Source organism: Cryptomeria japonica, chromosome 3, assembly GCF_030272615.1.
Source record: "Cryptomeria japonica chromosome 3, Sugi_1.0, whole genome shotgun sequence".
Taxonomy (NCBI): domain Eukaryota; kingdom Viridiplantae; phylum Streptophyta; class Pinopsida; order Cupressales; family Cupressaceae; genus Cryptomeria; species Cryptomeria japonica.
The window spans coordinates 379,645,717-379,661,565 of record NC_081407.1 but is presented as its reverse complement, the minus strand read 5'-3'; the positions used below and the strand labels follow the sequence as shown (position 1 = coordinate 379,661,565).

Below are 15,849 nucleotides of genomic sequence, written 5' to 3'. Positions count from 1 at the left end.
CAGCTAGCCAAAAAACCCACCACTAACATAGAACAAAACCGAGCAAGGCATCTCGAAAGCCAATAAAGAAACTAGAAAACTAGCAAAAACAGAAAGATTAGAAAACAAAAAACTAGCACAACCACCCAAGAAAGGCACAAAGAGAGGGTTGATTACATGGAGGAAATTTTATTCTACCAATCCTGGCATAAACTTAACACTTTATAAGAGAATGACACCTTTTTGCGACACATAATTCCAAAGCCAGAAGACACTAAGGTAGAATCAGGGGTGGCTTTAACCAAGGACTTCGTGGGGCCTGAGCCCGCAATTAGAGCCTCAGTTAACACCTTTCTGTTAACACCAAGAACTTAACAAATATTAAGATGACGACTAGAAACATGACACCATCTATGACCTAAAATACGATTATTTTTTTAAATATATTCATGTCTTTTTTGGTTCATTCTCATTATCCTCATATTATAGATCAACCTAAAATAGAAGTCTTTATTGTTTTAATGATAGTTATATCTTAATAGATTTTTTTGAGAGAAGGTGTAATGTGGTGATCTTGACTATTGATAAAGTAACTTGATAGAGTGATGAGCATGTACTTAATTAGATTTATAAACTTGTTTTGAGTTTCAAACATGATCTTTACATGTTGTTTGTGTTTTCCATCTAGTAGTCATAACAAAAGCGATTCAAATCTTTGTTGCATTTACCATTCCAAGCTAGATGGCCAATTGACAAGAATTCCAAGGACAAAGGAATTATTCTACACTTTGGGCTCTACAAAATCCAAGTGGGTAAACCTACAGGATATTCATAAAGATAACACAATTCCTACAGAACATCCCTTACAAGCAGATAATTCTTAGAGTTCCACACCAATACACATACATAATTGCCTAAAGACACCAGTCCATTCCCAATATGTGAAAGCTACAATGGCTTCTGAGAAAATAAGAACACATAACAAATGAAACTTAAATTAAAATAGAAATTCAATGATTGTCAAATAGGACGTGTCTAAAATATAATAACAACATACAGACTAGTGCCTATCCTAATGTTACAGAGTCAACATTTCCTAGATGTAACAATCCCACAATCAATTTCCCAAATAAAGATGTCTTACATCAATATCTAACAGATCCCACCATGAATCATACTTATGGGATATCTGCCATTTAATCATCCACTACAATTCATAGCAAGTATTTAATCTTTTCCTTGATAAAAATCTTAACTATGCAATTACACATTCACACATGAATGCAAATAAAACACTCATTCATCCATGATAAACAGGAATCATGAAAGACAAGGAAATAAAATAGAGAGACAAAACATGGGGAGATGTCTATTAATCCAAAAAACTGTGGATATACAATTTAAATAACATTAAGACCCTATGCTCAGAACAATTATTTATCTAGTATATGTCGATTACAAAATTTCAGAACCCTTTGTCAACTAGCCCTGAACTCCTTTTATAGAAAACAAGGAGCAAAACAAGCTTTAGGTTGATGAAACATGTCAAAATTGCATTGCATCATTACAGAATATGCCAAAAGTATCTTTATACTTCAAAACAAGAAGTTGTTGTACCTTGAGAAGATGAATGCTATGCCTTTAACAAAATGCATAACTACCTCCTTCAAATATTCTTCAATCCTAGCTGGTGAGACACCTCCTCAAACATCCTTAACATCACAATGATTTTCGTGCCAGCTATGAACTACAAAACCCATTGGCCATTCCACACTTTTGATTAACTACATGCGGTTTGGAGCCTCTTTACATTTGGTATCAATAACCACTCTGACACCCGCAACAAACCTTGAGTACACTGTATCAGTTGCAATTAGCTTGTCAATAGCTGAATAATATATTGATTCATTTATATAGTCTTTATCAACTATTTTCTGAATGACAACATTAATTATATCTTCATATTGCATTTTCCACCCATCAAAAGGCTTCAACTCTGAATTTTCAGTGTGAAGGACAGGGATGGTCCAATGTTTCAATTCATTACAGCTCTACATTCTTTCCTTAATTGCTCCATCCTTGTCTTCTAAATAACGTTTCTCATTAACAAGTGATTCATAAGCTTTGCAAAAATATTTCAATGGTTGAGGTGGCTTGGGCATGTATTGGACCACAATAGTTAAATCTTTGATCTTTGGCCCAAGAGCTTTCCATCCTTCAAAAATTTCCTTCAAGTCAATCAAAAACTTGGAGAATTGAGTAGCCCTTTCTGAACGAATGCAAAAAGAATTGTAAACATATTCAATTCTATTCTAAATTGATCTCAACAAATGTGACAAGGTTCCCTTGATCATTGTTACAACCTTATCTTTTGCCATTGACTCTATTATCAAAATTTGTTGATCTTTAGCCTGTAATTGTTGCTGAAAACAATTAATTTCCTTCTTTAAAGAACTAATCTCCTCCACAACCTTTGATGATCCCCTTTGATGATCCCCCCTGTTAGATGATCATAGGAAGGGGTGCAATCGCTCACTTTTCTAACCGCTTCTTTTGTTGAGAACTCTCGACTAGCACTTGTGTATAGGACTGATGCATCTCTACTCTCTCTTACAATAACATTTGCCATTTTTTTCCTTTTCTTGCAACTTTACAACATCTAGAGAAAACATGGTCGAATGCATTGACAATGTTGCTGCTTCAATAGTAGATGTATACGTTATTAAAGTTCTTATAATTTCCCCATCCCCTCTCCTTTCTTCAACTCTAATTAGGACTCTAGGCTTGTCAGTGCTTGGGGTTCTCACCCATTGGGATAATGCCTTAAGAGTGGGATAATATCTTGACCCACTTTTCCCTCCATCCTTTTCAAATTATACTACAAAGGTGGGATCTGACTGTTGCCTTATTTGATCAAACAAAAATATTGCTTCTAAATTCCATCCCGATATAAGCAACAACCCACTCTCATTAATAATTTTTCTATCTTCTTGTGGGGTTACATGATCTAAATTAAGATCATCTAGACATTGAATCTCTGGGACACCTTCGGGAGGACCAACCATAGAGCCTTGAATCTAGGTCTCTTTACAAAATCTTCATCTAACAAAATTGTATGAGCAACAATTGCTTTCTCATCTTCACATTTATCAATTGGGAAAGGTTTGCCAAAAGCTCTTTTTCTCTGAGGTTCCTCAATGATTAGCACATCCCTAGGAGGTGAGGAGAGAATTTTCTCAACTTATTCCTCAATGACATCCATGCTACCATGGCCTCCTGCAACTCCCTCTTGTTGTACTTCCCGCACATGTAGTATCTATTGCTCTGGAACATATCTTGGAGTGTGCTCCCCTATTTCCTCATGGGCCATATCATCTTCAATGTTGTAAGTCCCTATAAAAATGAACTCAAACTTCTCAAACATTTACTCAATCCTCATGATAGTCCTTCCTTCCTTAGAGAAGAATCCTTGAAAATTAGTGAACTTAGCCCTTGTATTATTCTCAATTTTTATGAGAATTCTCCATTTCTTCCTTCTTTGGAGGGCTTTCTATGTGCTAAGGAAATTTCTTACTATATCTTCATTCAAATCCAAATCATAATTAAAAGACCCTCTTTTAATTTTGACTCTAAGGCAACTTATGAATCCTTCTGGGTCAAAATTCCTCCTCTTGCCATATTTCAATGCATATCTAGTTATCAAATAATTTTGTAGTTTGGCCAATACCTTATCTCGAATTGCAAGCTCACCAAACCTTGTGGACTTGGGAAGAAGAGAGCCTTTCTCCTGCTCCACCAAATGAAATTTCTAAGTCCACAACATCTGCCACATGAATTCAAGAAAATCTAACCTTGGAGAAACATAAATCAGTAGTTGGTGAGGGGATTGGGGGTACTCATAGATCCTTACTATTGTGTAGTTAGAAAATAAGAAACAATCAACAAAATTGAACCTTCCCTCATTATCCAATCTATTTTCTTTGGGCCTCAAAAAGTCCATGACCTTAGCTGGTATTCTATTGAGTACCACACCCAACCTTGATATAATTTTAATCGCAAAATGTTAATGATATACAATACAGTTAACCACTTCACATGTTCTATCCTCCACATGGCACCACCTCTGCACAGGAAAGGCCACACGATGCATATCATAAAATTTGAGTTGAAGATTAGGGCTCAACTCATACTTATGTTGAAAAAGAATCAAATGAGACAATAAGGATGAATACTTCATTTTAATCTCCAAGGGCTTATTTACTGCTTCCATTAGCCCTTCATGAATTTGCCTAGAAATGAATGAGGTGTAATTATATTCCACATTGACATACTTATGCTAAATTTTCATCCCCATCAACATTATCCCAACTGACATCTTCTCCTAGGCATCCTCCCCCAAAATCTGACAAAGAGAAAAATAAGTTTTAACAAAATTATTTTCAAATGACTCAACAACAAAAGGCTCTTTCTCAATGGGAAGAATTGGTACTATATCAAAATGCCAATCCTTCTTCCTAAATAGGGGAACCTCCTTCTCCCTTTAATGCCTTTTTCTCACTTGATACTCCTAGTCAAATTTCTTTGCTTCAATGTCCACTAGAGCATTTCTTGTGAGACCAAAACAATTAACAATCTCCAATGGGCCTATGTCAACAAAAACTATGCCCTCAGCTATTCGGATTGTTCTTGATGTAGGGTCATACATCTTTGCTAAAGCCCTTTTCAAATCAACTTCTACAAAGATATCAAGCACAATCAACTTGGCCACATCAAACCACCAAGGATTTGACCTAGGAATGGCTTCATCCTTATTGTTGTAAAAATATTGGAACAAATTCTAGCCCCTCTCAAGAATGAAGGCAACCCCACATTGCAAGAATTCGTCCATTAGGTCATCATTGTCTTTGATGCTTGTGTTGGATGTAGGAAGCACATCAAAAAGGTCTTGATATAGTGTGGGATCCTCCTCTTCAACGGTGACCGTAGGTGCTTCAATAGCAGCCTGGAGTGTTTGTGCATGCTCTCCCAACCTCTCTTCAGCAATTTGATGACCCTCAGTCAAAGCCACCTCAGGTGCCTGAGTTTCTTTCTTCTTCCTCGGAGCCCTAGGTTTTTTCTCTTTTGGCTCCTTCAGCGTTGAGGCCTATCCCTTCTCTATTGTCCTTCTGCTTTTTGGATTGGGAACCACCTCTAGTTGGGAAACCTCCTGTTCTTCTCCAGCAACCCTTCTTGCTCTGGTTCATTATCCCAAACCTCAATTGTGGGAGGGTTTTGTATGGCCTTGTCCATTTCATTCATTTTTTCCCTTAGAAGAACTCCCTCCCTTCTTAGATATTTTAACAATTCACAAAGATAGAGAAGAACTACTCCAAATCAGAGTGCATAAAACCCTAGGGCCAAGGGGAAACAAACTACACTATTCAAAACTCACTTTAGCATCCAAAATACCTTCAATTCACACAATTTCCTTGGAATTCTCTGCACTCCTCAGCTTGCAATGGCACTTTCTCGGTTGCACGGATGCAATTTTAGAAGCAACATCTCAATTATGAATCAATCTGGTAGCTAACTGCAATGAAAACTAGTGCTTTGAGCAATAAATGCAGCATGCTAATTGAATTCGCAAGTAGTCAATTTGAATTTCCATCATCGATGTTGTCCAAGCAATCAGATGAAACGGTGATACTTGCATTGAAATCCACATGGAGCTTTTCTGACATGTCAGGAGTGCCACGTATCCTTGTTGAAAATTCATCAAAGAGCTACCGCACCCCTGCGAGCCTTTTATTTCCTTTGGCTTCACCTCTACAGGATTGCAAAATACCCACTTCTAGCTAACATAGAATCCACCTTCATTTCGCACACCCACTAATCTCTTTAGACTTTGTGGAATATGCATGTGGGGATGCGAGGTACTAAAGCCTCAATTAACTCATTGCACTTTTATCTTCCCGCAAGCCCGTAACATGCTTCTGTTAACTTTTAGCCTCCATACGAGGATGTGGGATATGCTTACTGGCTTTGACATCTTCCACGGGCCCTCTATCAAAAATTCAACAATGCTTATCACCTTGTGGCCCGACGTGGAATCCTCTCAACTTACTAAACAATTAAGCCTGCGGGCCCGCAATCATAAAGTTTACAAATGAAAACCACCTTGCGGGGATGCAGAGCTTAAACATGACACAAGGGGTCATAACAACATTGTGACTAGGGAAAACATACAATGGGAAACTAAGGGAAGTGATAAAACTTTAAAAATAAAATCCCTTTGCAAGTGAAAATCAATGAAAATAAGCCTCATTTTATGAACTTAAAATTGATAACCAATAGGCAAACCCCTTATGACAAAAACTAGATGCAGATTTTGTAGTCCTAACATATGTTTAATTATTTGGACAAGTATTGTTTAGATTTAGAAAATGGAAGAGACTTTTTATTCATCATTACGCATTGTTCATGATTAGTAAACAAAGTTGTCTATGTTCTTGTTTCATAAGTTGTGGGTAGGCCTTATGTCAATTTGCAAGATAATTTTCTCAAAAGATATATAGAGGTTGTATCACTTAGTGTTGTGTAGAGTGAATAAGAAATGTGTTTCTTTGGATGTCAAGAATGCTTGATATTTTCTAAATTTAATTTTGATATCTAGGACATATTATTTGACTTAGAGACTAAGATTTCTTGTTATGTAAACTTGTCACAATCATTCCCTAGAGGATGGTGTTGCTATTATAGACTACCCCTCTCATGATCTTATGGTTATTGTCCCATGCCTTAGCATCTTAATGTCTATCATGGATACATGGTGAGTTGTTATTATTCTCTAACACATTTTCTTACCATACTCATTAGTTTCTTGCATGCTCACTTTATGGTGTTGATGCATCCATATTTTCATGTGCTCTTTCTTTCTATCCCATGGAATCAAACTTATAGGTTTTCATGGCATTTTAATGTTCAACCATTCCTATGCTATTTTTAGTAATGTTTTATTTACAAACAAAGGTGTCTTCATAATCTAAAACATACATGCCATTTAATTTGAATGCAAGAATATAGCTCTTGGAACATTTATAAGTACTCATAAAACTACTCATGAAATAAACTTGTTTGGAGACACATCAAACATGAAGTGTATACATTAGGTGGTACATACACCCATGAAGTAACCATGTTGAAGATATAATAGACATAAATCAAACATGTAACACGTGAAGCATTTACCTGAATATGCATAAGGCATGAGTCATACACATGAATACATGTAGAGCATGAAGTATGCACTGAATACACATAGGGTGTAAAGCATATGAATGCACATAAGGCATGAATCATACATAAGTCATGAATCATACTCATGAATTTTACATGTAGGACATTTATTTGGCGTGCAAGCAACCTGCGACCATGGCACAGTATGGCGCTCACTGTCAGATATTCCTCTCTTGTGTTGCACTGATGCCTCTCACCTTTATCTCGGTAGCGCACTTGTTCTGCAAAAGAGCTGATACTGTTGGGGTGACTCATTACCCCATACTCGGCTTTCTCCCTTCCTTGATTTAAAAAATAGGCACAACTTTCACGACTGGATTTCAGACTCACTCTCTACTTCTCCCTCCGCTACATCCAAATTACACCGCCCAGGAGTAAGAGGGTATGTTACTGCCAACCCTGCGATTGTGGAGCACGTACTTAAACGAGGTTCGAAAACTATGAGAAAGGTCCCCGTTTGAAGTTGCTTCTGCGCGATTTCTTAGAAAGCGGAATTTTTAATGTGGACAGAGAGCTGTCGAAGATGGAGAGGTACATGATTAATCGCACTTCAAAATTAACTTAAAAAATATGTTAAAAAAAAATATGAAAAAAAGTTATGTGCATTAAATATTGGTGTCACATATCTATGTTTAGGGATTTATAATTAGTATTCAGAAATGTCTTTGTTAACCTTGTGACAATGATTCGTATTCAGAAATTCATCTCTAAGAGCAACCTTGACAATGTGAATAATGAGGTCGTGATTTGTCTTAAAATTTCACTAAAGTCTTTTGTGGGACACCTCGCCCAAGAAAGATATTTGTCGCTTCTTCTTCCTATCAAACTCTAATAATTGTGACTCACTTCTTGTGGTTGAATATCATAAAAGAGAGATTACAATTTGTCCTACCCATCCTTTCACATAATCTTTTCTCTTAAATATGCAATCTTGTAGGAAATATCTGAGTATCCCTATAACTTCAAACATTGTCATAAATGTTCTAGATTATGAGGCATAATATGATAATTAATACCATTTGATGTATTAATCAAGTTAGATCACTTATCACCATGTTGGTCAAAGAATTAGCCAACATGGGCCTCTCACATAAGTCGTGTAGTTCAAACATTACCATGGGACTCATCGCACACACAAAACAAAAGATCCTCACATACATGTCCTTCACCCAAGCTTTCCCATCACATCACCTTAACCCACATGATGAAAGGTTATGTCACCCTCCTATAAAATGGTGTCAAATCACCGCCCACCTATAATGACAAGACATTAGTAGACTACGCTGACATTAGTAGACTATGTTGTTGCCAATTTGCCCAGATCATCTGCCAACTCATTCCACTCTTGAAAAACATGAAATTTTTTAAAATCATTGAGTTTTTAGATCAAGTCCCAAATAGGCCCTTAAAGACAGATCCTAAGTTTCCAATTGTGAGTCATGTTTTGACAAATCACATTAACTGTGTTGAGGGAGTTGCCTTCCAAATGAAGAGGTTTGACTTTCAATTCAAGGTCACATTCTGAACATGGTAAAGCAGTTCAAAATTCAGCATCATTGTTTGTCATTAATCCCAAATTTTTTAATATTGGCTCAACGTAGTGCCATTGTAATCCCTCGCCACACAACATGCACCACCAAATCCTAGATTGCCTTTAGATGCCCCCTCAAAGTTAACTTTTACCTTGTTGAATTCTAGCTCCTTCGAAACAACACCAACTCTCAGATTATACGAAAGAATAGCTTTTTGAATTCCATTAATAGAAGACAATGTAATCCTTATTGATTATATATAATTATATAATTTTAATGGATTCTAAAAAATAGAATTTTTAAAAAATTAAAACATATTTAAAAAAATACAAAACAAACTTAACCTTAGCAATAGATTTGATTGGACATAACCTTTAAAGTGAAATATTAAATATTACAAATCTTTTACTCCTAATAACTAAAAATAATGCAATTAAAAATTATATGATATGTGTGTGGTTAATATTCATGTGAACATTTTATCTCTAATTCTTTAAAGTACCGGAAAAAATATGTGTTTTTTTATCAATAAATCATTTTGTCAACTTTTACTATTTTTTTCTAACTTCCCATGTGCATCGAAAATTGACTGATAGTGTGTGTGAACCCTTTGACACGCAACGCGAGAGGGCAAACATGACCCGCAACTTAGATTTTTTTTTGGCTTCCGTACAGTTAGGCGGCTCCTGAATTTAATGGCCTCTCGGAGGTGACGGGGCTCTTTCACTTGACTTTTCGACCCTAGAAGCTCTCTTGGAAATATATTAACGCCCAAGGCACGTTCGTTCGTTCGTTAACAATTTAGCGATGGAAAACAGGGCAAAATTATGTTTTTGCATGTTTTTTGCAGTTACAGTGTTTACTCAATTGCAGAGATGTGCTGCAGTCGAGGCTGGAGATACTCTTCTGTTGGGCGCCTCGCTTACTGGAAATCAGACAATTATTTCAAAGAACGGCACATTTGAATTGGGATTCTTCAGCCCAACTGGAAGCAACTGGTATATTGGCATCTGCTATGCCCAAATACCAGAGAAGACGTATGTTTGGGTGGCCAATAGGGCGACTCCAGCGAGAAACCGGTCAGGCGTTTTGAAGCTATCAAGAGAAGGTAATCTGGTACTGTTCGATGCACACGGGGCATCTATTTGGTCTGTCAACACAACAAACAAGGCCTCCACGGCTGTGCTATTGGATTCTGGTAATTTTCTAATGCTCAGTGATGACAATGAATCTGAAACTGTTTGGCAGAGTTTCGACAATCCTGTAGATACCTGGTTGCCAGGGATGGTGTTCGGTGGACAGCAAAAGTTAGTCTCTTGGAAAAATTCATTGGATCCTGCTCCTGGGCTTTTTTCCTTACACACGGATCCATCTGGGACCAAACAATTGGTGCTGACCTGGGACAATTGTGGAACTTGGGACGGCAAAACTTACACTGGCGTTCCAGAAATGTCAGACAAACGTCAGGTCAATATCACCGTTAATAGTAATAGCTCAGGGTTTTTTGAAAGTTATACGTTGATTCCTCCGTTTAATGCACTCATACGTCTCGCCTTGACTAAGTTCGGACAAGTGCAAGTGTATGTATTCGATGGCAGTAAATGGAGCATGTTCTGGTCTGTGCCCAGAGATGGATGCGACGTATATGGTACCTGTGGTGCCTACGGAACTCGCGATTCCAGAAATCTTCAGCTCTGCAGCTGCGGAGAAGGCTTCAAACCCAGAGACAATAGTGCCTGGCTCTAGCAAGATTGGGCATCTAGTGGCTGTGTTCGGAAGAGTCTATTAAGATGCGATGCCATAAATGATAGTACTGACAGATTCATTGACCTTGGTGTCACTTTGCCTGATGATTTCGCTTCTTCATACCCTGCGTCCACAAAGAGAGATTGCGAGAATGGCTGTCTCCGTAACTGTTCGTGCACCGCGTTTAGTTTCAATCCACCTTCAGGACCCTGCCAAAGCTGGTCCGGAGATTTGCTAAACATACGCAACTCTACTGCATCAAAAAGCAATTCAAATGTCTTTATTCGGGTAGGTGCCTCTCATTTTGATACGAATCGCAAAAGAACAAGTAGAGTGGGCATAGTGTTTGGAATTGTAGGTGCACTCACCTTTGCTTTAGGTATCTGCTCAATTTTAATTTGGTGGAGGCGTCAGCTGCGGTCGATGGACAAGCCTACAGATTTCTCAGACCCTTTTCTCACAATGTTTAGTTACAAGGAGTTGAAAATTGCAACGAGGAATTTCAGGTCTAAGTTAGGGAGGGGAGGATTCGGCTCCGTGTTCAAAGGATCTCTACAAGATGGTACGCTTGTGGCCGTAAAGAAAATGGAGGGTTCGAGGCAAGATGAGAAGCAATTCAGAGCGGAAATCATTTCTCTTGGAAGCATACAACATGTGAATTTAATCAGGCTATGAGGGTTTTGTGCAGAAGGGTCGCAACGGTTATTGGTTTATGATTACATGCCCAACGGCTCTCTGAATTCCTTTCTGTTCACAAGTCCGTCCAAAAGTAAACGGAAGGTACTCGAGTGGAAGATCCGATTTGAGATCGCGTTAGGCACTGCATGCAAGAGGGTTACTTTATCTCCACGAAGAATGCAGAGATTGCATCATTCACGGCGATGTCAAACCCGAAAACATTCTTCTGGACAGTAATTTGTCCCCCAAGTTAGCGGATTTCGGGCTGGCAAAGCTTGTGGGTAGAGATTTTAGCCGCGTCCTGACCACCACACGAGGAACCAGAGGGTACTTGGCTCCAGAGTGGATCTTTGGTCTTCCCATCTCATCTAAGGTTGACGTCTACAGTTTTGGTATGACGCTTTTGGAAATCATTTCGGGACAAACAAATGTAAACTTAAATGTCCAAGCTTCAAGTAACTTTTACTTTCCTTCATGGGCTGCAACTCCTATTCAGCAGGGGAGCACGATGAATATTGTGGAGGAGGGTGTTGCAGCGGAAGCAAACGTGGAAGAGGTGAGAAGAGCATGTGTTGTAGCGTTGGTATTTATTCAAGAGGACGAGGAAGTGAGGCCTAGCATGGGGCAAGTGGTGCAGATGCTGGAAGGGAAGATAGAGCCTCAAACTCCGCAGATTTCGAGCTCAACGTTTAGGCCAGAACACCCAAGTGACACAAGCAGCTACAGCCAGGGTAATGTTACCAGTAAGAAAAATGTTAATGGATCAATGCATTCTAAAATGCAGAGGCATGTTATTTAAGCTTACACGTTAACAGTTATACTTGTTATGGTAGAAATGGATATGCAAGTGAACATGTTGAGATATAAGTATGTGATGATTTATTTGTTCTCAATTTAGTAGTAATTGCAAAGGTTATACCAATAGTATAGTATAGGTAAGTTAATTGGTTAAGGAGTTATATTTTTTTATTGTTGATATATTGTTGTTATAAAATTTGGAAATATGTATTATATTGTTTACAATATTTGAAAGATGTTTGTATTGCATATTTGCTTATAATTGAAGGAAATATATGTAGTGATTTCAATTTTGAATATGATAATTCTCCTTGTTTGTACAAAATGAGATTGTAAAGAGTTTTTTTTTTTGTATATTCTTTCCTTTTGTTTCTAAGCATTGAAACAAGAAGTTGGTGAACTTATATCATAAATGCATTGTTGGTCTCATGTTAAAGGTACATAGTGTAGAAAGTAGAAAGATTATGTTAAGAAAAGAGATTATAGGTGAGAAAATACAATATTGTTACAATATGCAAAAATTGCTAGATGTAGTAACTATATTAGGTTATAATTACTTTTGTAAAACATATACTATGAAGATAGTAATTAAAAGCCTAGATTGAAATTTTATTTGCAAAAAGCTGCATTGAAAACTACGTAAATGATTTTATTATAATAAAAGTAGATGTAGATGATACTTGTCATCTTCTATAATCGTATAAGATTTTTTTTTTACTCTTGAATATTAGTTGAAGGGGAATGGTGGTTCTATCTAAGACCCTTAATTGAATTAACTCTAGACATAGCTATAAAAGTTTTTCTTAGATAAAGTAGGAGAGGGCCTGGACCCTTACATAATAGCCAAAAGGTAGACGAAAGGTGTCTCATGAGGTGTGAGAAAACCCAATGTTAAGACTAACAACCATTACAAAATTTAGAACTAGAGAAATACCAAAATAAAAGCTATAAAAGTTAAGCATAAGGTTTTAGTTCATTTGAACTTAAAAAATAGAATGTAATGCTAACCATTTTTTCAAAAAATAATGGTAGGAATAAAATATACAAAGTAATTTTATTGTTGGATAGCATTAGAATGTAAGTGCTAGTATCTTGTGGCACATATATAATCATGTCCATTAGGCTTGGGTCTAGAGTAATAAGAGGTACTTACTATAAGAATGATACCAATTCAAGTCCTTATAAGTGAATAACTCCTACTAATATGGACGTATTTTATACATCAACATTATAGAGAGATAATACAAAAGGTTGTATTTAAAGTGCAAGTTACATTCAATATCAACTTTTAAGTAATAACATTTTAATAGATGTTATTAGCCACAAATATAGTATGATATATTGTTCACTGATAAACAAGTTTAACTTGGAAGGTATTTCTTGAAACATTAACTTTATATATTATGGTGAATTGTGTTATTTTGATCATTAAATAATTTTTACATGATAATACTAGCTCTTAGTTTCTGAGTGAAATTTCAAAGTTGTGAACTACATTTCAAGCCAACTTATTGATACAAATATTTTTTTATTTTATTTTATAAATAATTCAATTTTGGTCAAATATAGAGTCTATCTAGATTTATTCTAGTTAAATTAGTTTGTGATCATAAGTTTTTCAACTAAAATTATCAAATGAATACAAATATAACATGACTTTGAGACCAATTTATTAAAAAAACAAAATTATATAAACAATATGATACTCAAATTTTTTTTACTAACATAACTTAGTAAGAAAGAAAAGTATAATATGAAATATGCTGCAAATACTGGTAAAGAATAAAAAGTCACCTCAATAGAGCGAGAATGTGCAAGTGAGCAGGAATAGAGGTTTCGCTTGCAGGAACGATGAGAATAGTGAAGATGGATCAAAAGAGGACAATGGAGTAAATGGATTTTCCTGGGTTGGTAGAGAGGAGCATGTCTCTACCTTCTGACTGTGTGGCGAGTGCATGTGTGGAGGGTTTCTTTTTGGATGTGGGTCCTGCATGGGTTTTCGATTTGCTATTGGTGGCTTTCCCGTATGTGATTTAGAGGCTTTAGTTGAGACCCTGGCTATACATTATGTAGATCTTGATGGGCGTACTCTGGTTTTTTTAGTAGTGGTGGTGTTTCTCTATTCTTACTGTTGGAGCTGAGGATGTTGAATATTAGGCTCTATATTCTGTGGGGATTGAAACATCTTTTTTGGTTGCTCTTGTCCTTTTTCCTTTTTAGAGAGGGCTTTCATGAGGAGAGTTGTAGTGGTTTTAGTGGAGCATGTCCTTTGGTGTATCATGTTGTAGAGGGTTTTTGTGTTTCTTCCTAGATCTGTAATGATTGTTCTAGCTTTGGTTTGTGGCAAATACTCTATTGTTGGTTCTGGTTGTGGCTTTCTTGGCTTGGTTTTGGGCATTTCTATCCTTTTGATGAGCTATGTTTTGGTGAGTATGATATTATTCTTCTTATCTTCTAATTTTACCATGTTTTCTATAGTTTTTGTTTAGAGAGGCTGGTAGGGGGATATTGCTCCCTTGGTTTTTCCATGTTTGTTTTCTTTGGATGCTCTAACTTCTCATGTTGTCGTAGGGTTTTTTTTGCTTCCCCGTTGGCTGAAACTGTGGCTACTATTTCTTTTGCCCCAATTTTAGGTTTCTATTTTTTGTTAGTGGTGGATATGGGGGTGTTGCTTTGGCTCTTGCTCTACTTACTCTTTTACTAGACCTCACTTCCTCCTCCTCTTGAATGCATAACAACGCTACAACACATGCTCTTCTCACCTCTTCCATGTCTGCCTCCTCTGTAACAACACTCCCCTCCACAATATTAATCGTCTTCCCGTGCTGAATTTGAGTCGCAACCCATGAGGGAAAGTAATATAAACTTGAATCATGCACTGTTAAGTCTAGATTTCTTCCCCCATAAATGATTTCCAAGAGTGTCATGCCAAAACTGTAGACGACAACTTTGGGAGTGATGGGAAGACCGAAGATCCACTCTAGAGCCAAGTACCCTCTCGTTCCTCTTGTAGTAGTCAGCACGCGGCTAAAATCTCTACCCACAAGCTTTGCCAACCCAAAATCGGCCATCTTCGGTGACAAATTACTACTTATCAGAATGTTTTTGGCCTCAACATCATAGTGAATGATGCAATCTCTGCATTCCTCGTGGAGATAAAGTAACCCTCTTGCAGTGCCTAGTGCAATCTCAAATCGGGTCTTCCAGTCGAGTACCTCTCCTTTACTTTTGGAATTACCCTTAAACAGTAAAGAATTGAGAGAGTCGTTGGGCATGTACTCATAAACCAACAACCGCCTCGATCCTTTGTCACAAAATCCTTGAAGCCTGACCAAATTGATATTTTGTATGCTCCCAAGAGAATTGATTTCCGCTCGGAATTGCTTCTCATCATGTCTTGACCCCTGCATTTTTCTTACGGTCACAAGTGTTCCATCTGGTAGAGATCCTTTAAACACGGATCCAAATCCTACACTCCCCAATTTAGACTTGAAATTCCTTATCGCAATTTTCAATTCCTTGTAGCTAACATTCTCAGAAAAGAGTTGGAGGGATCTGCAGGCCTATCATTGGACCGTCGCTGATGCCTCCGCCAAATAAAAATTGAAGCAATAGCCAGAGCAACAGTGAGTGCACCTACAATACAAAGCACTACTCCCACAGTACCCGTGCTTTTGCGTTACGTAGAAAGTAGAGAGGCACTTACCCGAACAAAGACATTTGAATTGTTTCTGGATGGAGTAATATTGTGCATGTTTAGCAAATCTCCAAACCAGATTTTGCAGTTTCCCAAAGGCGGATTGAAACTAAACGTCGTGGATGAGCAGTTGTTGAATACGTT

The 15,849-nt window shown here is 37.2% G+C and overlaps 3 protein-coding genes across 3 annotated transcripts; 2 read left to right on the top strand and 1 right to left on the bottom strand.

Moving 5' to 3' along the window:
- The first annotated feature begins 9,593 nt into the window (after positions 1–9,593).
- Positions 9,594–10,532, top strand: LOC131874204 (putative inactive G-type lectin S-receptor-like serine/threonine-protein kinase SRK). The gene has a single exon (XM_059217467.1). It carries the CDS (start codon positions 9,594–9,596, stop codon positions 10,530–10,532), a length of 939 nt encoding a protein of 312 aa, XP_059073450.1.
- Positions 10,533–10,683: 151 nt separating this feature from the next.
- Positions 10,684–12,009, top strand: LOC131874203 (G-type lectin S-receptor-like serine/threonine-protein kinase At2g19130). The gene is made up of 4 exons (XM_059217466.1): positions 10,684–10,753; positions 10,891–11,124; positions 11,221–11,344; positions 11,445–12,009. Exons 1-4 carry the CDS (start codon positions 10,684–10,686, stop codon positions 12,007–12,009), a joined length of 993 nt encoding a protein of 330 aa, XP_059073449.1.
- A 2,608-nt stretch (positions 12,010–14,617) lies between these two features.
- Positions 14,618–15,418, bottom strand: LOC131874202 (G-type lectin S-receptor-like serine/threonine-protein kinase At2g19130). The gene has a single exon (XM_059217465.1). It carries the CDS (start codon positions 15,416–15,418, stop codon positions 14,618–14,620), a length of 801 nt encoding a protein of 266 aa, XP_059073448.1.
- Positions 15,419–15,849: the final 431 nt, after the last annotated feature.